Below are 25,103 nucleotides of genomic sequence, written 5' to 3'. Positions count from 1 at the left end.
ATCTGATTTCACTACAAATTATTTTTTGAAATTTGGATCAATGAAAGTTCTCATTTGATTTCCATATAGGTATTAGTTATACTAATAATGTTAATAAATTAAAAAATGGCTGAAATGCATATGAATGCATAGAACGTGGGCCAAGTTTCCCAATACACCTTGAAGGGGCACTGACCTTCCCTGTTTCTCTACAGCCAAGGGAAATGGTCCCTTAATCACAATTCCCTCTGTATTGGCACACCTGTCCCATGTTCCCATATTGAAATGTCTATATATGTGTTCTTAGGTAAGGCTATAAAACTGTTCTCCAAATATCTTTGTATTTGACCAAGTGGGATGCAAACCTATGTAAATTCATGTTTGTGTATTCTCCTTGAATGGTTATCTGTTGTTCCAGATTATGAACCAGATGCTCTTCTCCATCTTACAAAGGAAGAAAGAACCCTCCTCATTCAGCTGGATTCTGCTGCCCCTTTTAGATTCACTCCTGTTTCTCTTTGCTTCTAAACTTCTCCAATGAGTAACTGTCCCTCAGCTGCCATTTCTTCATCTCTTATTCTCATTTCATTCATCTATTGTATTTGTTTGTCACAACATGAAATAGTTAATTTGGAAAATTGTCAAACTGAATTATATGTCAAGACTTGCACTCCACCGCTAATTACAAGTTACAAACTGGCTACAAGTTGAATTTCCAAATCCTATTGAAGATTATCATTTAATGCACACTGTAATTCCCTTATGTACAGCAATGCTATCCATGTGGGGAGAAAACAACCTGTTCTATTATCTAATGCATGGGATACCATTTTTACTTTCTCTCCTTCTTTGGGGAAACGCTCGATTACAGATAAAACAATATGACTGTAAAAAGCAACTATTCCTGTGAAGTGGAGGTGAGGTGGAAAGCCAACAGATGTTCTAATAGGTTCCAATTCCATAGCTTTCTTTTGCTATTTGGAAGTCAGGCTTCTCCCAGAATTGAACCTTGGGAAAAGACTAATGGCAGGTAAAGGACAAAAATTTGTGCAGGTTGAGAGACTGTGTATCGTCAGCAAAAGGTAATCTAGTTAGCCATAATGTTTGATATGGAGACTTTGGCATAATTTTGGGACCCTTTGCACTTACTTGGTAACTAACAATAGTTTTAGTTAAAATAATTATACTGAAGTTAACCAGGTAAGAGAACTGTTTTGCAGCATTAAGAGGTGCTTATCAAAATGTGGGAGGCAGTGATCACATATATAACTGACAATTGGCTGTTATGTTTCTGGAGCAGAGAAACAAGCATTTATTAAGTGGCATTTGATTCTCACAACAATCCTGGGAGGTAGGTGCTATTATCATCCCCATTTTCCAGTTGAGGAAAGTGAGAATGGATTAAGTGACTTGCCTAGGATTACACATATACCATCTGAAATCAGATCTTTCTAACATCAACTCCAAAGTTCTATCCTTATTTCCACCAAGCAGCCTTTAAGCAGAGAACAATTTCATTATAAAAAACTTAATGTTCAGCTGTTTTGACACATATTTTCTATTACTTTACCACTGATGATGGTTATTAGGCTGAAAATGTGTTTTGAAGGATATCAGAAATATCTGTTTCTACAGCTTTTGGTTGGTATAATGATGAATATTGTAACTTAAATGAAAGAAGAGAGAACTGTATTTTAAAGTAATATAGGGAACACTTTAGGGGAATTTAACTGTGCAACTATATTCTATACTTAGTAGCCTTCATTATGATAGTTTTTAATAATAACAAAAACAACAAAATAATTTTATACCAAATTTATATTTTGCCATTGGAGGACTCTGGGAAATGGAAAATTTATAAACAATCAGACTTAAAAAACTCAGTTGTTTAGTCCAAATATTACTCTGGGGTAATTTTAATTTTAGCTAAATTTTCAACCCAAGATAAAATCAACAGATAAACAGTTATTTAGCATTTTCTACTACTCCTACTATTCTTACTACTCCTACTCCTACTGCTACTCCTACTCCTACTCCTACTACTGCTAGTACTACTACCACAAAAATAATAACTATTACTCCTACTACCAACTTGTGAAAAGGAAATTCTATGGAAGATAAAGAAGTATAAACAATCCCTGTCCTCAAAGAATTACAATCTAGTTGAGAGGAAAAAGACTTAAAAGAAATGATAGTTTGGTAACAGATGTGAATACCATAAGGCATTTACTATATAGTTAAATAGTAAATATATGGAATCAGATGGAAAGTGGAATTCAGAAGATTGTGAAATCAATAGGGCTGAAAAGTTAAAAAAAGCTAATGGCAAAATAATCATACTTTTGATACTTTTGAAAAGGATCTTAGAGGTAAAGGTGCTATTGGAGAAGCAGGGTACTGAAGAATGGATACATTTTGGACAGGTAGGTAAGTATAACAGACAGATGGGTAAGTATAACTAAGCAAGAAGGGAGCATGACTCAGAGTATGGAGACGGAAATCAACATGATGAGATCAGTTTGAAGAGATTAGAGGATAATAATGAGCATATCCACCTAATTACTTTAATTCTCAATTTCACTTTGTTTGAATAATTTATTCTTTCAAATTGTGAAGCAATATCATTTTCCATTCATTTAAGTAATAGTTTAAATCGTAGCAAACAAATAACTTCTACTTCACAGAGCTGTTTTGGGGATTAAATATGACAATGTATGTAAAGGGCTTTCTAATCAAGTTAAACCACGATAGAAATGATGTAGTAACTACTGTTACTTAAAAAAACACCTCACTCCTTGTAAGGATAAACAAAATTGTCAGCTACCTAAAGAGTGAATATAATCATCCCAATTTAAGAGAACAAATGGTAGAGGTTATAGGTCTTATTCTAAGTCAGTTTAAATGACAGGCATAGCATATAGGAAATACGTAATATTGGTAAAAAAGAAATGTTACACTGAAAACATTTTCCATTAATCAGTGACACGTTACTAATTTTATGCATACATACTTTACTTTTCATTTGATCTATTTCCTTCTGTAGTTGTTTTTTCTTGTCTTCAAAATCATTCTGATAAAGTGATGTAACCTCCAGTGAAGCTTCTGTCATGGATTGTTTTGTAAGGGAAGTAGCAAGTTCTTCTTGAAGTTTTCTTACTGTAGTCTGATAGAAATGTCCACATTATTTCTTTCACTAATTTCATAAATCATTATCAGCTTATATAAAATAAACATACCTTCAAAATTAATTGATATATTTTCACATGAACTTAATTTCATGATTGTATTTGTGGTTATCATAGATTTAGAACCAGAAAAACTCTTACTTTATGAGACTATTAAACTGAACCACCTCCTTTTACAGATGAGGAAATTAAGCCCCAAAGAGGTTAAATGAGTTACTCAAGGTTATAATGGTAGTAGTTAATAGAGAAAAGGGTTGGAACTTGGCTCCTGAGACTACAAAGCTCTTTTGACTATACCACTCACCCTCCATTCAGCATGGATCAAATGCTACTTTCCTACTTGCTAAGTAGACTCCTCATAAAGCCACATATTCAGCCTGATTTCTCCATTATCTTTTTTTAGAATTATACCATCTCCAAAGTCACATAGGGGAGAAAATTTTTTACATGCAAATCACATGGAAGACAGGGGCATGGGGTAAGGAAGAATGTACAGCTTCCTACACTTGACCGAAACATCTGGGGTTGACCCTTCCATTTTTCAGAAAAGTTAACTACCTTATTTCTGTGCACTTGCTCTTGGAAGGAGAAGGACATCTATAAGAAAAGGTTGTATTTTCCTTTCCCTAATAGTTTCCCCTGGAGAATGAATATATGCACTGAGATGCCTGTCAGACTTGGTTAAAGCACTTGAAGTGACTGATTTGGTTTGCTGAAAGCAAAAACAACTGAAAAGGTTGCTAGCTACTATTCACACCTTCAACTGCCCTTGCCAAGCCTTCAAAGCAGTTTCTTTTTCTGTTAGGATAGGAATTACACTCCTGGTTGCAGTCAATGGACAGAAGAAAGGGGAAACTATAAAAAATATGGTAGTTCTACCTGTTATGTATACATAGTATGGTGTAAAGTCCCAGATAAAGGGAAGTCATTTCATTTCATTCTCTAACCTAGCAGGAATACCTACATACATATGTACATGCACACACACATATCTATATGTACAAGTATGTATATATTATACATAAATACATATTTATATGTATATATAGATATGGTATTAAAAATTCTGTTCATTTTCCTTATACAGCAAAATAAATTATTACAAATACTACTAATAGCAAATGAAGTTAAAAAGAAAAAGAAATAAAAAATTTTTCATCTTATTAGATAAGATTAAGTATCTTATAAAGATAAATTTAACTAAAGTCTAGTCAGCTTTTTAAAGGAAACATAAAGCTAAAAGAAGCCAATGTAAAATTGTGAAAGGTAAAAATAGCATAATTAATTGAATTCTATAAGTAAACAAAATTCTAGTTACAAACACGTGATCATATACGTTAAAAATAAAATTTTAAAATTCTTATATGAAATTGTTACCCAGTACATTATTTGGTAGTGCTACCACACAATACATATATGAATTGAGACTATAAAAAGCTATTCATCTTCAACAAATAAAAAGTCAATGAACCCAGAAATTGCCATTTTGGACATTGAGAAGAACTGTTAATAAAACAGTAAAAAAAATACTGAGATAAATGAAAAATAAATAGTAGGGAAGCAAAAACACATTTTAAAGAATGGCATTAGTATCACATAAAAAATTAATGCTTAATGCATAATCATAATCTTTTTGAAGAGAATTACTGTCCTAAATTTTAAAGGAAAGTAGTGGCTAGGTTTTGGAATTTCATTAAAAATATGATATTAAAAATATAATGTTTCTAAAATTAGTTCAGAGTAGTTTGAAGTAAAACTAGTCATATTGATAAGCACATTGTTTATATAGTTATGGAAAGGGCAACTGTAATATTCCACAGTATCTCAACTGAGATTGAGTATCTCACAGTATCTCATTTGAATTGTTAATTTGATGTCATAGCATCATTGATTTAGAACTTTTAGAGGTTATCCATTCCAAATCTCTTATTTTGGGGACGGGAAAAGTGAGACCTAGAGTGTGGTCAGTAGATGGTAACCTAGCCCTAACCATCAAATTGTAAAGGAATAATGAAAGCATCATTGAGGCCAAAGTATAAAAAGTTGATATTGCACTTCCATCATAGTAAAACGGGTTCAGGAGCACTGGGTCCCATTTAGGACTAGTAGAAACAGCTACAGACTTAGCATTTCAAATAATTAATTCCACTGCAGTATTAAAATGGATTATTAGGCATAAAATTAGAATGATAAATTTATCAGTGTCTGTGTACAAGTGATTAACCTTATCTACATTTATTAAACCAAACTTTCATGGCTTAAGTAATTTGTTTAAGCAAAGTGAGTATTCTTATCTAAACATATTAGATTGGTTTTTATCATGTTATTGCTTACTCACTCTCCTTTTTTCACATCAGAATTTTTATGATGAAAGTTAATAACATCATCTGCCTCCTGAAAATTCAAATTCCTAATTTACCACGATAAAAATTACTTTGATTTTCATTTCAAAAAGTTAAATGCTTATCAAATGATATTATTTAAAAACCTACCTCTCTTTCTGCTTTCTCATTTTCATGTTTACACATCTGCTCTCTTAAGCGTTCACATTCACTGATTAACTCCTTATTTCTCTCTTCTACCATAAGAACTTGTTTTTCGGTATCAGCACGAAGCTTATTGAAGAGATCAATAAACTGTACCTGGGCATCACTCAATACCTTTTCCTTAATGATGCCTTTGTTTTGGACATCTTCAAGCTGTTGTTGAAGCAACATATTTTCACTCTGGATTTGGGCTAGTCTTTCTTGGATAGATTCATATTTGCCAATATATTTGTTCAGTTTTTCATTTTCCAGTTGATTTGTGTGTTCAAGTTCCTTTGCTTTATGTTGGGCCTGGTTTAATTCTCTCTGTGTGCTTTCTAAAATTAGTGTCTTTTCTCTGAGAGAATCACGTACATGGTATAGCTCATTTTCTAAACTATTGGCTTTACTTTCAGCTTTAGAGAGCTCTTGAGAAAGAACACCATTGTTCTCTCTAAGACGAGACAAGTCATGATTTAGTTTGTCCTGTAAACGAAGCCACTCATCTCGTTCTCGCTGAAAGGTATGTTCAAGGTCTAGTTTTGATGTCTGACTTCGTTCATGATTGTCGATAGCAGAAGTCAGACGGGAACGGTATGATTCAATTTCGGTCTCTAGTCGGTCTCTGTTTTGTTTTGCATTCTCCAATTTAGAATTCAGCATTGCGTTTTCAGTTGTCAGAACATTTACTTGTCCACTGTACTTAGATATTGTTTTTGTTAATGCTTCTTCATTCAGTTGTAATTCCTTTTGAAGCTCATTATTCTTTTCTTTTAAAACTTCATTTTCCTCTGTATATTGATTTTCTTTTTCCTGATCCTTAATTTTTACTGTGTCTAGTTCCAGTTTGAGCATGGCAACTTCTTCTTGTAGGGTTTGATTTTCATGCAGCAGATATTTTTCTTTTTCATTGCTATCAGGAACCTAAACATAATAAACAGGAAAAGAATAGCCACTCAAAATAAAATGATGCATTCTATTATTTCCTTAGTAATTAAAGCCCAAATATACCAAGAAACATAGTGCATTCAAAGAAAAAGTAAATTGAGTGAATTTCACGTATTTTACATTTCTGTTGTACTCAGTTTTCCCAAAGAACTGGTCTTAAAAGTGCTACATGATATGTACTTGGGATATTCAGTCTTCAAAACAAATAGACATTTCATTACATGATACAGAAGTCATTTTACAAACCTGGTATTTTTAAGCCCCCAAATCTGTCTTCCTTTCAGCATATTTCACTTCCTTTTCTGTATCTGTTCGGTCCCATACTTGCTAGTCATAATGTTATGAGAAAAATAACAATACCTAATATTTATGGAGGCTTTTTAAGGACTTTGCAAATACTTTTGATACATTATCTCACCTAAGCCTTACAACATCCTTATGAAGGAAATAATCATATTATTCTCCTCATTTTACAGATTAGGATTTAGGTTAGGAGAAATTATTAAATAACCTGCCCATTATCAATCCAGGTCTCTTCAGACTCCAAATCTAGCACATTTTTCCAATAGCTAGTTTTCTCTTAAGTGTTGAAGATAAGCATTTGTCCTATATTTAGAGCCATTGCCCTGGTAAATTATCTTAGCTTCAAACCACTGAAGTTATAACAGTTGTAAAATTTCTTAGTATATGTCTTGAGAACAATCCGGTCTCTGGTAGAATTACAGCATTGTTATAGCATCATTGATTTAGAATTTTTAGAGGTTATCCATTCCAAATCTCTTATTTTGGGGATGGGAAAAGTGAGACCTAGAGTGTGGTCAGTAGATGGTAACTTAGTCCTAACCATTCAATTGTAAAGGAATAATGAAAGGATCATTGAGGCCAAAGTATAAAAAGTTGATATTATACTTCCATCATAGTAAAACGGGTTCAGGAACAGTGGGTCCCTTTTAGCTCTGGTAGAAACAGCTACAGACTTATTCTTTGAGATCTCTTCTATAATGTGAGGAAGAGGGTATGAATAGGCAGCAGCTGGAGTAAATGAAGCACCCCATTACTAAGGGACAACAACCCAAAGGATTTACTTCAAACCACTGTTGAAAAAAATAAGAAAATGCAAAATCCTAAATTTGGCATTTGAGGAACTTGAGTTTCTATCATGCTGAGCAATGATGAATGTGAATGAATGAATCCTTGCAATGGATAGAGCCTTATGTCAGAAATCTAACTGAAAGTTATTCCTGTTGTAAACACTTTTAGAGACAACAGTGTGAAGTAGACCAAACTATTAACATGTGTTTTGTAAACCTTACTCTCTGCCCTGGAAAGCACGAACAGATGAAATCACTTAAGCAAGGAATAAAAGTGGTTTGTGTTAGAGGTGTCTCTTTCTGCCTGGTTGCACTTCTTTCTCCCCCAAGGGTTAATGAACCTGATGAGCTGCCCCTTTCCAATGTCCAGAAAGGGCAGAGGCACTACTGAGAACCAGGGTTTTTTTCAGTGGAAGTACCTTGGATCTCTGGAGCAATCATTCCATTCAAAGAAAAGAAACAACCAAGCAAAACTAACAACCTGTGCCGATTGTGGTCACCATGTGTGTCCCTACTTGTTTGTTGCAGACAGACGGATGTGACTGAGGATGACAGATATGTCTAAAAATGAAGAACAAAAATCTTGACTTTTTAATATGTAGCTAGATTTGAAAATGACCAAAGTGAATACCTCAGAAGTCTGAATCATTTTGGAAGCAGGTGCTTCTATTTCTTTCTGCTTCCAAAGAGGATTATTCAGAATTCCAACTTGCGAAGCTCTGGCCCTCAGCTCCTGAAAAAGTTGTCTTTGAGTGTCATTTCGCTCTTCTTCAACCTGGGGACAACAATTTCATAAAATTTTGATAATTTTTTTCCCTCAAAAGTCAGCAAAAACATTTTACCTTTAACTGGAATATAGAATCTTAAAAAGGATGGAAAATAGCTGAAAAATAATTAAGAACAGTAGGTTACTGGAAATGAAAAGGAACATGAAGGACAGCATTTCAGACTTGTAAAGGAACCTCACCAACTATTCAGATCACTCCATATCCATTATTACACAGCTGACTCTTATTAGACTTTACTCAGCCTCAGTTTGAAGTCTTCACAGGTTGGGGAAGCCACCATCTCTCAAGGCAAATCATTCTATTTATAGATTTTTGTTGTGGTTAGCAATTTTTTCCAGACATTAACCTTAAAAATGTACATTTTTGCAACTTCTATCCATTGCTTTTAGCTGTGCTCCTTAGGCAGAAGCACAGGAAGCTTAATCTTTCTTTCTCATGATCATCCTTCAAAACTTGAAGATATTAAGGATAAACATCTTCAGTTCCTTTAATAGCTTCTCAAACGTCAAGGACTCCAACAAGGGCCTTCCTCATCCTGTCTCCCATCCTCTTTACTAGTTACCATAATTCTGTGGTAGCCACAAATGAACAAAACAGTCCAGGCGAAGTCTGATCAGGTCAGAGTACAGAGCTATTTTTACCTCCTTGGTTTTGGAAGCTAGGCTTCTCTGAATGGGATCTAAAATTAAACTAGTTTTTTGGTTGTCAAACAACAGCATTGACTCAAATTAAGCTTAGAGCTCACTAAGGTTCCTATATCTTTTCAGACAAAATGCTATCTAATCATCTTTCCCCCAATTTACACTTGTTAAACTATTTTTTGTACATAATTATAAAGCTTTACATTCTTTCTTACTGAATTTCATCTTATTATTAGGTTCAGTTCAATCAGTCAGTTCTGACCTAGCAAGACTTTGCCTTTCCTTCACTTAGAAAGGCTTGGATATATTTTAATTGCACAAGTAAGACGTAAAGATGCTAGAGAACAATAAATCTTTCTGAAAGAATGAAGGACATGTGGTAAAGTGGAATATAAGGAACAGAAAAAGGGATTGAACCTACAGTATCTTTGGTCTAGAGATTTTTCAGGTAAGGAAATTCTTCTACCGATGTAGAGTTCTCTGGAACTTACAGTCTTAGAGAGTTATCTAAGAGTACTGATGTCAAACAGATTCCCCCCAGGACAGAGCTTTGTGGGCAGTTTTTCAGGAGTCTGAACTCTCTTACCTGAGGTCAGGTTTAACACTTGCCCAGGCTTACTCAGTCAAGATTTGTTAGTGCCAACACTTGAAACCAGGTATTCCTGGATCTGAGTGCAGTTCCACCTGCTATACCATACTAACTCTCTACTGTGAGATACAGTTTAAGAAGTATTAGCTCTAGCTTACCTTTTCCATGGCTAATCAACCTGTAATGTTACATTCAAATTCTAAAATTAGGGAAATTTTTTCTTTATTTTTCTTTATATATTTATGAATATATATTTATGAATGATGGAACCCAACTTACTTATACTAGATATAAATACCACAGCCCTTTTTCTGCATTAAAAATCTTTATAGTATTCACCTCACCAGTCCCCGGGAACCCATGAATATTCATAAGAAAGGATGGAAATATTGACTTTTAAATTCCAATTTACCTGTTTTAGATGATTTCTTACTGTCTTCAGCTCAAGGTCCAGAGTTCTGAGAGTGAATTCAAGCTGTTGTTTTAGCTCCACTTCTTTACTACATTGTTCTTCTTTTCTCCTTAATTGCTCTCTGATTTTTTCAAACAGCATTTCTGCAGTCACTCGCTTGACCTCCTCTTGCTTCAGTGTAAACCTAGATTAAAACTCCTTTTTTTAGAATCACAGTTCAGTAGAAATAAGAAATATAATGCCCTTTATGTATATTCATCTGGACCCCTAAAGGAAAAGAACATTAATCTGAGAGGAACTGGATCCATGTAGGGAACTCACCATCAGGAAAATCCCTCAACTGCTGTAGTCTGCTCTGCAATTAGAGTTACCTGAGGCACCCAGAATTAACATAACTTACACAGGTTCACAAAGTCAGGATGTGTCAGAAATGAGACAGGGAATCTTTTCTCTGTCCAGGCTACTCCACGGCATTCTACAAAAATGTATCATATAGTTCTTTGAGTGCTTTGGCTTTCTATATTCAATGGACAGAAATTCCATAAATTGCATATATATATATATATATATCCACTTTCTTCCTTCCTTCCCTGCCTTCTTGGCTTTAAAGTTTTACTGAGCTGCTCTACAGAGTTAAACAACTTTTTCAAAATTTCTGAGTTTTGACTCTGGTAAAAAGTTTAGAGGGGGATAAACATAAAATTCCTGACTAAAATTAGGTGTAGGAATGATTTCTATATTTCCGTCATCCATTTTCTCATTACTACTGATTATTCAGTTGATTTTTTTACTTCACTTTGCAAAAATAAATTGCAAGTAATTATGCTATAATTTTGAAAATTCAGTAAAAATGAGCCTCTCATAGATAGCCATAGATTTAAAAGGATTAAGTAGGGCTCATTAATAATGTTATTTTAAAAATGTGTCATTTTTGCCTTTCTAACCTCAAATCCTGTCACATTGCTTCAATGTAAGAGAAATTCTTTCAAGTCTTTATTTCAACACAAGTTCCATACCTGAGGCTGCAGAGTTCTCTGTCGGATTCTACTTTTTGATGTTCCAACTGGGATTTCATTTCTCTTGTTTCCGACAATTCTTCCTGTAGTCCAGTAATCTTGTTTTCTAGACTCTTAACTTTTCCACCGAGTAATGTGCAATGTCCTTTTTTAAGTTCTACTGATCGTTCATATCTAAGAACTGCATCCTGAATTTTCAAAAGGCTAACAGGATCTGTGCAGAGAAAAACACAAATCAATAAAAATATTAATATTTTAAAATCTGCAGGACAGTAGCAGTATACTTAGAATTCAAATACTCTGGCAATGACAAAATAGTACCCACATATAAACCACAAGATATACCAAAATATTATTTTGTCAAAAAATTAGCAATGAAACTGAAAATAAACTATTTTCCTGTGGGCATTGTGGACAATGAAAAAGAATCTCTAAGTTACACATTACTTTGTAAAAAACCATTTGAAACCTCAGAATTCTTCACAATATGAGAAAAATATATGTGAAAAGTAAACATTCTGATGTGTAAGGGGTGGGACAAATTCTGGGTGGGACAAATAAGATTAACAGAATGAATTATATATTTAATATCTATATATTGCAAATATGCTGAATTATTTTTTAAGTATCATAAATGTTTTACGCTAGTTATATGTAAACACAGCTTCTACTTTAGAGACTTATAGTATCAGTCTGTATGTAACATTCATACAATAACATTCATCCTCATTTACTCATTGGCCAGCCTTTTGGTAATATTAACCAAAATATAGCTGAGACACCAGAAGAAAATGAAAATATCTTCTGATCTTTAAGGAAAATAGTTACTGCCAAAAGTAGCAATTTATTTTGCAGAGACATACATAATCAAATTTAGAACTAATCCAGGGTTAGAAATGTATGTTATATCAAGTTACAGATCTAATAGACTTAGTTATTGGATTTTCTTTGGTAAATTTCAATTGGCCATTTGTTTCAGGGTATAGCATAACTGATGCAGCAAGGAATTGGGAGAAAACAGGGCAGCTAGAGGTAGACACACTGATTATCGTGGGCAGTGAAGTTAACAGAAAGGGAAATCATAAGCTCAAAGATTCAAAGCAAAAGAAGAAACTGAGGCACAGAGAAGTTAAAGGACTTGTGAAGATTCACACAGTTAGTAGGTATATAAGGCAGAATTTGAAGCTAGGTATTCATGACATCATATCTGGTATACACTATGCTGACAGAAGAATTATAAAAACTGGGCAGAACATTGGCAAGATTATTGACATTTTTGGCCATTTTGTGAAAGATTTTAGTATTTTGACTATTCTTTCATGAAAGAGATCACTGCCTGATATCTTTATGCATCTAGTCATGCCAATATCTTCAATGGTTCTCTGTTGTCAACCAAGCAAAGAAAATTTATTCAAATTATCCTAGCATTCAATATTAATAATTCACATTAAGTAATAAAGCATATATGTGCATACAAAATACACAATAATGTGAAGTATGGTATTTTACAGATTAAGAAACTGAAGCTCCAAGTTTAGGAAATTTGCCTATAGACACAAAGCTAGGCCCTCTACAATTCTATAATCCCAGACTGTTCCATATTTACTTTTTACTTCTATATACTATCCAGTAAAACTGGATTTTTTACTGTCATTTTTCTGCCTCTCTGTTCACAGTTTTCCTGCTTGAAATGTTCACTTCATCTCCCTATACTCTCATGATCTATACCTACTAAATTCATACCCATCTTTGAAAGTTCACTTCAAATGGTACCTTCACAAACAGGTTACTGATTTTTGATAGTTAATGTTCTTTCCCACATTGAACCTCATGTAGCAATATGACTGTACTCCTCAAGTATTTACGTATTTTGTAATATTAGAGTTATCGATGTAGGTTATTTCTGCATATTCAATTGCATATGCAATGTGGATGACTATGTCTTATCTAAACTCTGCATATCTGGCACACAGTAGGCACTTAGTAACTCTTTTTGAATTGAAACAAACAGTAGGTCATCTTTTGTGGCTGAAAAACTCATAACTCTGCAGCCAACATAATCTCTTTCACTTTAATAAGGCCTGCCAGAGATTAGGCTCACTTCTACTTTACTATGAGTCAATAGGATAGGACTTCAGTGGTATCATCTATGTACATACATATTAAAATTCTATTTAACATAGGTGTTCTGTTAGGAAATTTAAAAATATGCTTACCTTTACAGTCAACACTAAGGTGTTCAATCAATAATAAAATATTCTTACAGTTTAAGGGAGGTAAATCATAATCCTCTGTAGCTGTGTCAGATGATTGAGTGAGGTCATCAACATCATCTCTATCCATCTGTACTTTGTCCTGTAAAATACATAAAAGTAGGGTAAAATAATAAAAACTTAAAAATAATAACAATGGCTAACATTTATGTAGCACTCTAAGGTTTTCACAATACTTTATATACATTATCTTATGGCATACAACCATTTTGTAAGATGAACATTACTTATAATTATTTTACAAATGAAGAAACAGGCTAAGAGAGGTTAGGTCACTTGTTCAGGATCATACAACTACCTAGGAGTCCAAGGATAGATTCAAACTCAGGTCTTCTTGACTCTATCCACTATGCCACCTAACAACTTAGAAGCTGATTTTGGAACTTTATGAAAATTATCATAAAGTCACAATATTTCTTACAAATGATAGTTTTCATTTTATTTATGGGGGAAAATGAGGGAAAATTCAGCAATATAATTAGATTTCTAGCATTTGCAATGGACACATTTCACTAGGAGAATATTTCTAAAAGTGTCCATTTTCCAATTAATGACTCGTATACTTTATAATGAAAAAAGGGATCTCATCTGTTTACTGAAACATGAGTTATTTTCTAAACCACTTTAAAATGCAGTTAAAAGTAAACTTAGTTCTGAAAAACTTCAATAAAATTAGCATGAAAGGCAATTTTTACTCAAGTAAAATATCAGAAATTTAAATATTTTCTTTTTACATACCTGTTCCAGGTCACTTTTATGAAAACTTTCTTGGCCTTCCTCTGTTGATCCTTTAAATTCCGATTCTTGTGTTAAATTCATGTTAATATCTAAGTAAAAATTTATATTATCCAGATTTTTTGTAGATGATTGAAATTCCCCCATTAACAGTCATAGCAGTTATCAAAGCTATAATTTATTTTAAAATAAGGTATAAAATGTAATAATTCTCTATTTTACTAATTATGCATTTAGCTGATTATTTTTTAATCTCAATCTACTGCAACATTTTAAGTTTCTCGTGAGATGCACATTTCATACCAAATTACAGGAAGCTGTGAAGATTGATCTACATATTTAATCTGGATGAAAACAGTTACATTTGAAAATTAAAGGTAAATAGAGAGAAAATGGTCTACGCATAGGCAATTTATTACTTAGGCTAGCAGCAATCAGTAAATTGGATCAATGGACTTTCTCAGTGATCAAAGACCAGAAGGTAGGGATTACTAGCTTTCTTAGAGTTTGGGAAAGCACAAGTAAACAAAGAATAGAGTTGGGTAGGTAGGGAAAACAATGAGATAGGTTATAGAGTGACAGCATTATGGAGATGAGGACAACATGATTGACTGGAAATAGGGAAAGAGGGGTTAGCAAAAACCCCTTCCTTCTCTCTTGTGACTTAGAAGTGGTCATTGCATGAGTTCTCCTGCAAGGACAGAGACAATGGACAAGACTTCTTTGGATAACAAGCCAGACATCCTTGAAGGACAGCTTGGTGGTATAAAGATACTAGACCAGACTAGACTCCCTGGTGTCCACATATGTCCTTCATGGGTAACAGATTTCCTTGGCACAAAAATAGTATAATAATTAATGAGAGAATTGGATTTCTAAATTAACTCATGACAGGACAAATGAACTAATGAACTAAGTTCAGAGACAATGAATCTTGACTTAGAGAGTGAGAGGACAAATCCAGTTACAAAAAAAAACCAGAATTAATCTGATTACTTCAAAACACAGAGGGAACAAAACCTAAATCTTAATATGTGAAACCAATAGTCAGAACTGGCTCAAAAGAAGTAGGAAAAAAAAGTCATATTCCTTGATGTCAAGTTGCATAAGGAAATAAAAGTAAATGAGATATGTATTATTAAGTAACTATCAGCTACTCTGATTAAGCCAACAAAATATGAAAATAAGATATGCTGATAATACTCCAGAAGTTAATTTGAAATTCACTGTAAAACTTTTGGTTTCCTCAGAGCTAGACAGAGTATGATTACATGGAGAGAAATTCACAGAGATTAACAGAACTTCTAAAGATTAGGAAGAGATAACTGTATATGCCACAGGTGAAACAAATCTACTGAAACAAAACCAACATAAATGGTTAAACTTTGAATATGACACAATTATCTTAATTTAAGGAGCTTCCAATAATAATAATAATAATAATAATAATAATAATAATAATAATAATAATAAAAAGACAATCCCTTGAATGGTAATTGTATTCCATTCAAACCAATGTCATGGAAACAATTGCTGGGAAGCATCAACTAACCAGGTAATTTAATACTTGGGGAAAGTTAAATCAATTATATTTAGCTTTGGGGAAGATAAATAATCCAAAATGAAAAAAAAGAAAAATCATTCATATACAGATTATACATGTGAATGTAAACCTATATAAGTCTAATGGTTTTAGGATCTGAAATACTAAAAAAATAAAGTAGGAATCCACAGTTAATTAGACAGGAGAAGATTAATTTTAGCACACAGGCCTAAATTATCCCACCAGTGTTCATGGAAATGTTACATTGACTGGAGGAGAAAATCAAAATAACTGTTAAAAAGATACCTGCCAGATTCTAGGTAGCATCAGAGAAGTAAAAATAGGCAGTGAAGTTTCTCATCACATGACTTTATCATTCATTTTGCTCACCAGCACTAATAAATATTGGAATGTAACAAATTGGGCAAATAATCTACCTATGGAAAATTCAGACTGCTGTCTCTACGTGCTTCTTCATTACCTTCTTTTTTCAGAGGGAGCTGTGGTTCACACTGCTTCTGGGGGACTGGTTTTTCTTCTAGAATAACAACCCTAAACCCAGTCTCAGCTGCTTCATCTTCTTTTAAAGGAATCTTTCCAAACTCTGTGGGTCCTGATTGATTTTTGGTAACTGGCAGTGATTGACAAGGAGAATTCCCATTAAAATTCAAATCCTTGGAACTCCTGTAACTCTCATTTTTCTGAGAAGTACTAGTAGAATCCCAATCAGATGCATCTGAAAAGGAAACATCGGATTTATCTACCTGACATATTATTTAATTTTTTTCACAGGATGTCACTCAAATTACTACCTAGCTTTATGACTTCTTTTGTTTACTTATGCATCCTGCATTTCATCTCTTAGGTAACATGAAGGAAGAAAACAACAACTATTTTCTTTTTTTTTGTTCAGCCTATTTTCTTGGATTACCAGCTCTTACTCCCTTATTAAAATCCATCTCAGCATGTAATCCCAAAGAATTTATTAGGAAGATCCTTGGGGAAAGTCTTTTTTTTTTTTTTTTGGATAACCTTTTAACAAGTGTACATGTTATTTTACAAATAACATGTACACTTGACATTTCCAATTATTTAGGATTAGAAAATAGAGTGTGAACATGTGGTTTTTAACCTATGATTTATTTATACAGAACTGTGAGGAAAATGCTTACCATTAGGATTCCTTCAGTGACTGTACTAAAAAAAAAACAACTCCCATTTGTTCTAAGCATAATTGCATCATTTTTTAAAATGTAAACTACTTTAATCTGACTAGAAGATAGCTTTTTTAAAGAATAATCCAAGTTCTTGAAGACTAATCTTTTCACTTTCAATATGCATTACATATATTACAATATGCATTACAAAATTTTAACTTTCAATATGCATCACAAGTTTACCATGAAAATGACAGTTTATGGAGTTTAAAGTATTCCTTTTTCAAATACGGTAAGACCACTTTTATACTGGGTTCAAAAAGTGAAAATAAAGGACAATGATGTTTGAAAGGGATAAACACCAGAATGTCCACCTAATTTTCTGGGTCCTTAAAGTTTCTTCCATCCTTCACTTAATCATGGCATTCCCTCAAGTTATTATTGTTCAGTATCTCCACTCCTTTTCACGATCTAATTATTATAGTTATATATAGCTTACTCCTCAAACCCTTTTATTTGGCTTCGGGCCTAATACTCTACTAAAACTGCTTACTCCAAGGTTATCAGTGGTATCTTAACTGCTAAATCTGATGGCCTTTTTTCAGTCTTCCTCTTTCTTGACCTTCCATAGCCTTAGATATTGATGAAGTCCCTTGCCTCAAGGATAATCTCTTTTGATAGTATTTGTTGGTGATGTCATTCACTCTCATGATTTCATTAGGAAGTGGTCAGAACAGGTGATATCAAACTATCTTCACATTTTAACAGGGTTACTAGACTGACTGACAAGAGGATTACTGTCATTATAGTTTACCTAAATCTCAGTATTTGACAAATTCCCTCATGCCATCTTTGTGGACAAAATGACAAACACAAGTGAAAACACAAGATACAAGTATGGAAAGATAAATGTTTGTCAGAATTTGTTGGAATATAGTGGCCATAAAGCTAGAGCAATTTTTGATTTCATTAAAAGAGATATAATATCCAGAAGAAGGGAGAGGTTAGTTTGGCTGACCTCTGCCTTGGTCACACCTCATCTGAAAACTGTGCTTAGTTCTGGACACCACATTTTAGGGCTGGCTCCTGGAACTTCAAATTCAACATGAAGAAGCCTGAACTCATTATTTCCTTTTCCTCTCCCCCAATCTCTGAAATTATCAGGCCTTTAATATATTTATCTTTGTTAAAGACAGGTCATTTTCTCAAGTCATCTGGGTGTCATCTTTGACACTGCTCTCATCCAAATATATATGGGTATGTTCACAGACACACACATTCCCAAAAGTTGCTATGTCCTGTTGACTCTACTTCTATAAAATGTGTCTTCCTCTTCATTCCCAAATACACCCTCCTACTTCACGAACTCATCAATTTTATCTGAATTTTTGCAATAAATTACTAACTGGCCTTCTCATATCTGGTTCCTACCTTCTCTGGTCTGTTCTACATGAAGCCACCAAGTAATCTTCTTAAGGCACCTAACTAGGCCATTTTCTTGCTCTAAAGCCTTTTGTGGTACCCTACTGCCTCAGTTCAGGGGGTATCACAGCCATGAAACCTTCCTTCCACAACCATTACCCTTCTCTCCCCCTTCAATTTTCCTAGAGCACTTTGATCTCTCTCCTTTATCTCCTTTACTCCAGGTTTTGTAGCATAGTTTATAAGTTGTATCCCTTCCTAGAAAGTAAATTCATTGAGACAAAGAACTGTTTGCTTTTATCTTTGTATTCTATATGTATCACTTGACAAGCATGCGATACATAATAACTGCTTAACATATGTTAACTTGAATTGGGAGAATACATGCATAATTGGATTTATGATCCTTCATGTAATGTAGAAAAAAGCCAGGAAGTATGAAAATATAACTCAAATACAGTGTTCAAAACACAAAAGCAGAAACCTGACAGAACAAATCTTCTATTACATATGATTTTTAAAAATTCACTTATTCTCATACTTGAAAAGAAGGGAAATAAAAGGGAATATACCATCAATGTCATCTGCATCATCTAAACCAAATTCTTCTATTAAATCTGTAAAACAAGTAGAGAGGAAAGAAAGAAAAAAGAAATGTGAGTATTGAAAATTCTATAAAATTTACTTCTTTTCTTTCTAAATTATATTATTATAAAACTTACGTGACTTTTGCTTTCCCTTAACTCCTTTTTCTGCTTCTTGGTTTGTGAAGGAATCTTTCATTTCAATAGTGGGTTGAATGGGCTAGGATAATTAGTAACAAGATGGTTATATTTAAAGTTTTCAGTAAATATTGGATAATATATTAAAAGTATCAGTCTTTTTACCTTCAAGTTAGGATGTGTCTCAAAATAATCTGAAAAAAGAATAAAAGTTTTATCATCCAACTGTATTTAAACAGTGTAAATCTATCACAATTTCATGCAAAATGAATAGGCCTCTTGAATCCCATTATAGGATTTAAAGAACAAATATTTTAATTTGCTATAATTCTTATTATGGAATTTGCATGACAGTAATTAGAATCAATTATTAGTACTTGAAATAAAACAAGACTATAGTGTTGGTACAACATGCAATTTACATTAAAATAGATCAGCTATCAAGGGAATCAAATACAAATGTGTACATAAACCAGTACATAAGCATGCTCATCAATGACACACATAAAGATGATCCTTTTTAAGAGATGGATAATCACGTCCCATTGGCGGGTTAATTACAAAGTTGATGCTCTAATACAGCAGCATATCTTCCAAGCAATGAGAATGATTAATGTAATTACACTACAAGTGCTCATACTGTGGATGATTCCCTAATTAGTTCTATAATTTGCAAAATCAGGCAATATGTAGACAGAATATAAAATAGAATTTAAAATCATCTATAATTGTATCAGAGAACTAAAGGGCTAGAAACAAATGTCCTGAATACATCCACTTGGATGGACACTTGTAGAATAACAGTTAATAATACATTTTCATTTTCCATACCCACACTGCCTACTGGCATGCCTATACTTCTTGTATCCTTTAGCTTATTCATCTTAAAGTTTCTTGATCCATTCATGAATGAAGGTATATAAAATACATCTAAGAAATGATGTAAAAAAAACTTTCAATTTTGAGTTATTTTAAAAAAGCAAAATTGTTTTAATAGTCTCAATTACTAATTCAATGTTATTAATATGTAAAAAACCTTTCAACATATGCAATTTAATGTTAATGGAAAACAAAGCTATTTACATATTGAAAATGCATCTCAGAAAATAAAATTTGAAATTCTGAAAGCAATGTCTATTTTAAAATATTAAATTAGTTTACTACACATAAGTCCAAAAAAGTCACAAGAATTTGTTTACTATAGCATATTATAAAATTAGGTTTACTGTATGTCAGTCCACAAAAGCGTTAAGAAATTGAAAGAAGTTTTACAATAGGTACTTCCAAAACAGTACAATGACATTATTTATTTTATATGCACCAGCAGTATAAGTATTATAACTAATTTATGTGTAAATGTTTTTATTCATTCAAATGGACTAAAAACCATATTAATTAACCTCCTTCTGGATAGAGAAAGGATAGACAAATTGCCCAATATGTCTCTAACTTTAACTCTCTTTTTCTTCACTCATTCATTGAAAAAGAAAACACACCAGTTGCTATGGACAACTGGAACACGTGTTTAATTTCCAGGAGAGAGGGATAGCCTACACTACTAGAGGTATGTATGTATTCTCTGTAGGCATCATTCAAAGTCTGGCAATAAGGTGATTCTTTAGGCCTCAGAAATTAATGAAGAAGACTGTATATAACTCACATAGGGGAAGTGGCCTCAATCTGTTATCAGTTTCAAGAGCATGTATACTAGAGTCTAGACCAATGAACTCATGGGTCCTCAAGGTAAGTGAACATTTATGTATAATTCTTTTTATTATTATTTTACATTTGTTCTATGTCTCCCTTTATGATAAGTTCAGAAAGAACAGTGGCTGTTGTGTCCAAGTTTAGTAAACCTTAGGATGGATTACATTATCATGTATGTAGGTGCTCTGTAATATTAGCTGGTAATGTTTATAATAGGTATACCTTTAAAGGAAACTAACAAATCAATACATTGGGAAATAATTGTCCGGGAGACTAGTAAAATACAGGAAAGCTTCCTGGAGTTTACACCTGAGAAAGGTTCTGAAGGAAAAGAAAGATTTCAACAGATGGTCTAAATGGACACATGGAGGTAGCACAGGGCAGGACAACATACACAATAACTAATAGAACAGTCTGGCTGAAAAGAGAGTGAAGATAAATGTCTAGAGCCTTAGAAGCCCATCCTTCATCTCCTAAACATTTTGCTGGCAAGTGATTTTTTTCTGCTGAGCTACTGGAAATTTTTTTTAAAGTTCTTTAAGTCTGCATTTTACCCTAGGGCCACCTCATTTAAATATCCACAGACTATGTAACTAGATGCCAACATGCAGAAAAGTAAGGCAAAGGCTGCCAAGAATAAAGAGAACAAAAAGCATAATCTATTCTTTGATAAATGTGGAAGGGTAACATGTATCTGTGGAAAAGTCAATAACAAGAACTCCAGGTATAGACTGAGACCTTCATATACTCCCTAGCAATTTATGAAAGCAAGGGAGTCTTTGGTTGCTTTCCCTTCCTAGTTACAATATAGCTATCTATATTCTGACCTCTGGTTGCCTACTCTTTTTTCTTCTGTCACCATTTACTGTAATCAGCCTATGGAATCTCTCATCCAAAGTTACAAATGTTTGAACATTAATAGTCTTTATTAAGCAGATACGTAAGATTTTTTAAAATGAAGTTTATAACACATTTTCTTGACTTTGCATTTTATCTGATGGACACAGGGAATAAATAACCAAAAGTTTCAGAGCCAGAGTATGAAAGAGACCAGTGAAATGTGAGAGGTAGTGTGGCTGGCTCTGGAATAAGGCTTGAGCTTGAGTCCCACCTCTGATTTTGATACTGGCTGTGTGAGTATTCACAAACCACTCCCCCTTTTAGTGCTCTAGTAAATTCTCTGAGATCCTAATTTTCTGAGAAGGTACTAACCTTCACTAGTAGAGGGAGTTAATTAAGGCCAATGGAATTATAAGTCTAGTTGCTTTCACCAAAAATAATTATGTGACATGGACTTGTATCATAAGAAAAATATCTGTATAACTAACTCATCAAACTGAAATGGAGCTCATTATGTTTCCTAAAACTAATCACCATGTTAAGGCTGGATGATTATTAACAGAGACAGTTACTAGAGACAATCTGTCACTCCATATCAAACATATCTATTTCTCTTCTCTCTCTTTGTATTGAACTTTTCCATTCTCCTTCTAATACCTCTCTTTTCCAGAGAGGAGTGCAGAGTGTGCGGGATGCATCAGTGTAGACCTGATCACAGAGAGTGGACTGAATTGCTGGCAGCAGTGGTGACTTACAGACACCTCAGTACAGGAAGAGGGTCTGGTGGAGCTGGGTGAGAGAGGTGAGGTCGTATGTGGGCCTTGTGGTGGTGGTGGCAGCAGCAGAGATTCCTGGGGCTATCAGCCCAGAGACTGAATGTTTGAAAATCATCTATTTAAACTTCCAGGAGTCAAGATGGTGGAGTAAAAAGTAAGTCTCTCTCTCTCTTCCTCCCTTGACCTTGAAAAACCCAGAGAACAGTGACCCAAGAAAAATCCTGGAATAGTGGAGCAAGCAGAAAGACAAGATAAAGCAGTGTTTTAGCTCTAGCTCAAGAGGCTAGGAGATTAATGGGAAAGCTCCCTCTTACCGTGACTGAAGGGGACCAGAGCAAGACAGGAAGTGTCCCAAGAGACCAGCAGCAGGCCCCACATCATCGGACCAGTGGTACATACTGAGCCCCAGGGTAGAGGAGCAGGCAAGTGCCAATACCAAGCATACACTGCCTCCAGCTCAGGACCAGGTAAAATATGAGACTCCTACAACATACAGTGGCAAGCACCTGAGGCCCCAGCACCGAAAACCAGTAACCAGGCCCCTGCTCACAGCACAAGAAATCTGGAACAGTGCCACTTGGGCCCCAGAAGCAGAGATCAAATTTAAAAGGCAAAGATCTAAACAACATGAGCAAGAGAAATAAAAAAAAAATCAATGACCACAGAGAAATGCCTTGGTGATAGAGAATATCAAAACACAAATTCAGAAGAGGACAACATGGTCAACATATCGACACCTAAAACCTCAAAGGGGATTATGAACTGGTCTCAAGCCCCAAAGAGCTTCTTGGAAGAGGTCAAGAAGGATTTTAAAAGTCAAATAAGAGAGGTAGAATAAAAAATTTTAAAATACAATTGACAAAATGGAAAAAAGTACCCTCGAGAAAGCATCCCTTTAAAAAGTACCATTGGCCAATTGGAAATGGAGGTACAAAAGTTAACTGAAGAAAACAATTTGTTAAAAATTAGAATTGGGCATCTGAAAGCTAATGACTTTATGAGACATCAAGAATCAGTCAAAGAAAAAAACCTGGAAAAATTCATATGAACTGAGGCTGAGTGAAATGAGCAGAACCAGGAGAACATTATACTCTGTAACAGTCACAGTCCGTGCTGACAGATTTTACAGACTTAGCCATTCTCAGCAATCCAGGACCTAAAACAATTCCAAAGATGTCATGATGGAAAATGCCATCCACATATAGAAAAAGAACTATGGAGTCTGAATGCAGAGTGAAGCAGAACCTTTTTTCTTTCTCACCATTTCTCCCATTTTTTATAATTCTTCTATGCAATGTGACAAGGTGGAACTATGTTTAATAGGAAAGTGTGTGTATAGCCTCTATCAGATTGCAGGTTGTCTTGGGGAAGGAGGGGGAAAATTATAAAACTTATGGAAATAAATGTTGAAAAATAAAAATAAATTAACTTAAAAGAACACCTCTCCTAATCTGGCTTCAGACACTTCCTAGCTGTGATACCCTGGGCAAGTCACTTAACTCTGTATACCTCAATTTCCTTATCTGTAAAATAACCTGGAGAAGGAAATAATGACAAGATATTCTAGTTTCTCTGGAAAGAAAACCCCAGATAGGGGTGGAGCCAAGGTGGTGGAATAACAGTACAGACTTTCTAGAGCCCTCCCCCCAAGCCCAGCCAAACACCTGTAAAAATGGCTCTAAACAAATTCTGGAGCTGCAGAACCCACAGAATGATGGGGTGAAGCAAATCTCTAGCCCAAGACAGCTTGGAAGGTGGCCAGGAAGTGTCTATTGGAGTATGCTTGGAGTACAGCACAGTCCAGTGTTGGCTGTGAGTGCACAGACCTGAGCAGATCTTGGGGGAATCTCTCACACTTGTGGTGGTTTTCAGACTTCATGACCACAAAACACGGAGGACAAATTGGAAGGTCAGTGGAAAAAGCCTGTGGCACCAGTGTGGGAGAGTGGAATGGTCTGATGCCAGCCCCAGGGGGCAGAGGAACCCTTGGCAGCGACAGCAGCAGCAGGGACAGAGACAGTGACTCTTTCTGGAGCTCTAGGTCCACAGATTGTGGGGGAATCAAGTGGCTAACAGTACACCCCCCACCCCCACTTGAAGCAGAAAACTACCTTGACAAAGAGCTCAAAAGTCAATTAAATGGCTGGGGAAATTAGCAAAAAATGGAAAAAGAATAAGACTATAGAATCTTACTTTGGTGACAAGGAAGACCAAAGCATGCAAACAGAAGAAAACAAAGTCAAAGCTCCTCCATCCAAAACCTCCAAGAAAAATATAAACTAATCTTAGGCCATGGAAGAACTCCAAAAGCATTTTGAAAATCAAGTAAGAGAAGTAGAGCAAAAATTGGGAAGAGAAATGAGAGTGATGCAAGAAAATCAAGAAAAACAGGTCCACTGCTTGCTAAAGGAGATGTCAAAAAATACTGAAGAAAATAACACTTTAAAAAATAGACTAACCCAAATGACAAAAGAGATCCAAAAAGCCGATGAGGAGAAGAATGCCCTAAAAAGCAGAATTGGAAAGATGGAAAAGGAGCTCCAAAAGCTCACTGAAGAAAATAATTCCTTAAAGATTAGAATGGAGAAGATGGAGTCCAATGATTTTATGAAAAATCAAGAAATTATAAAACAAAACCAAAGGAATGAAAAAATAGCAGACAATGTGAAATATCTCAGTGGAAAAACAACTGACTTGGAAAACAGATCCAGGAGAGACCATTCAAAAATTATGGGACTATCTGAAAGCCATGAT

The 25,103-nt window shown here is 34.3% G+C and overlaps 1 protein-coding gene across 7 annotated transcripts in view; it reads right to left on the bottom strand.

The window, feature by feature from the left end:
* Positions 1 to 25,103, bottom strand: part of LOC140533320 (ankyrin repeat domain-containing protein 26-like) — a 100,946-nt gene that overhangs the window by 20,413 nt on the left and 55,430 nt on the right. For 6 of the 7 annotated variants that reach the window (XM_072652916.1, XM_072652918.1, XM_072652919.1 and 3 more), the window contains 12 exons: positions 19,858 to 19,956; positions 19,192 to 19,220; positions 19,027 to 19,108; positions 18,877 to 18,921; positions 16,207 to 16,461; positions 14,186 to 14,274; positions 13,391 to 13,529; positions 11,175 to 11,388; positions 10,159 to 10,342; positions 8,360 to 8,503; positions 5,657 to 6,613; positions 2,990 to 3,142 (listed from right to left, as the gene is read on the bottom strand). In XM_072652916.1, coding sequence (XP_072509017.1) covers positions 2,990 to 3,142; positions 5,657 to 6,613; positions 8,360 to 8,503; positions 10,159 to 10,342; positions 11,175 to 11,388; positions 13,391 to 13,529; positions 14,186 to 14,274; positions 16,207 to 16,461; positions 18,877 to 18,921; positions 19,027 to 19,108; positions 19,192 to 19,220; positions 19,858 to 19,956 — 2,390 coding nt within the window. The remainder of the gene's footprint in view (positions 1 to 2,989; positions 3,143 to 5,656; positions 6,614 to 8,359; positions 8,504 to 10,158; positions 10,343 to 11,174; positions 11,389 to 13,390; positions 13,530 to 14,185; positions 14,275 to 16,206; positions 16,462 to 18,876; positions 18,922 to 19,026; positions 19,109 to 19,191; positions 19,221 to 19,857; positions 19,957 to 25,103) is intronic. The other variant, XM_072652920.1, reaches the window with a different exon arrangement.

The sequence above is a fragment of the Notamacropus eugenii genome, chromosome 3 (assembly GCF_028372415.1).
Source record: "Notamacropus eugenii isolate mMacEug1 chromosome 3, mMacEug1.pri_v2, whole genome shotgun sequence".
Taxonomy (NCBI): domain Eukaryota; kingdom Metazoa; phylum Chordata; class Mammalia; order Diprotodontia; family Macropodidae; genus Notamacropus; species Notamacropus eugenii.
Note: the sequence above shows the minus strand (reverse complement) of the source record. Positions and strands in the feature narration are given on the sequence as shown.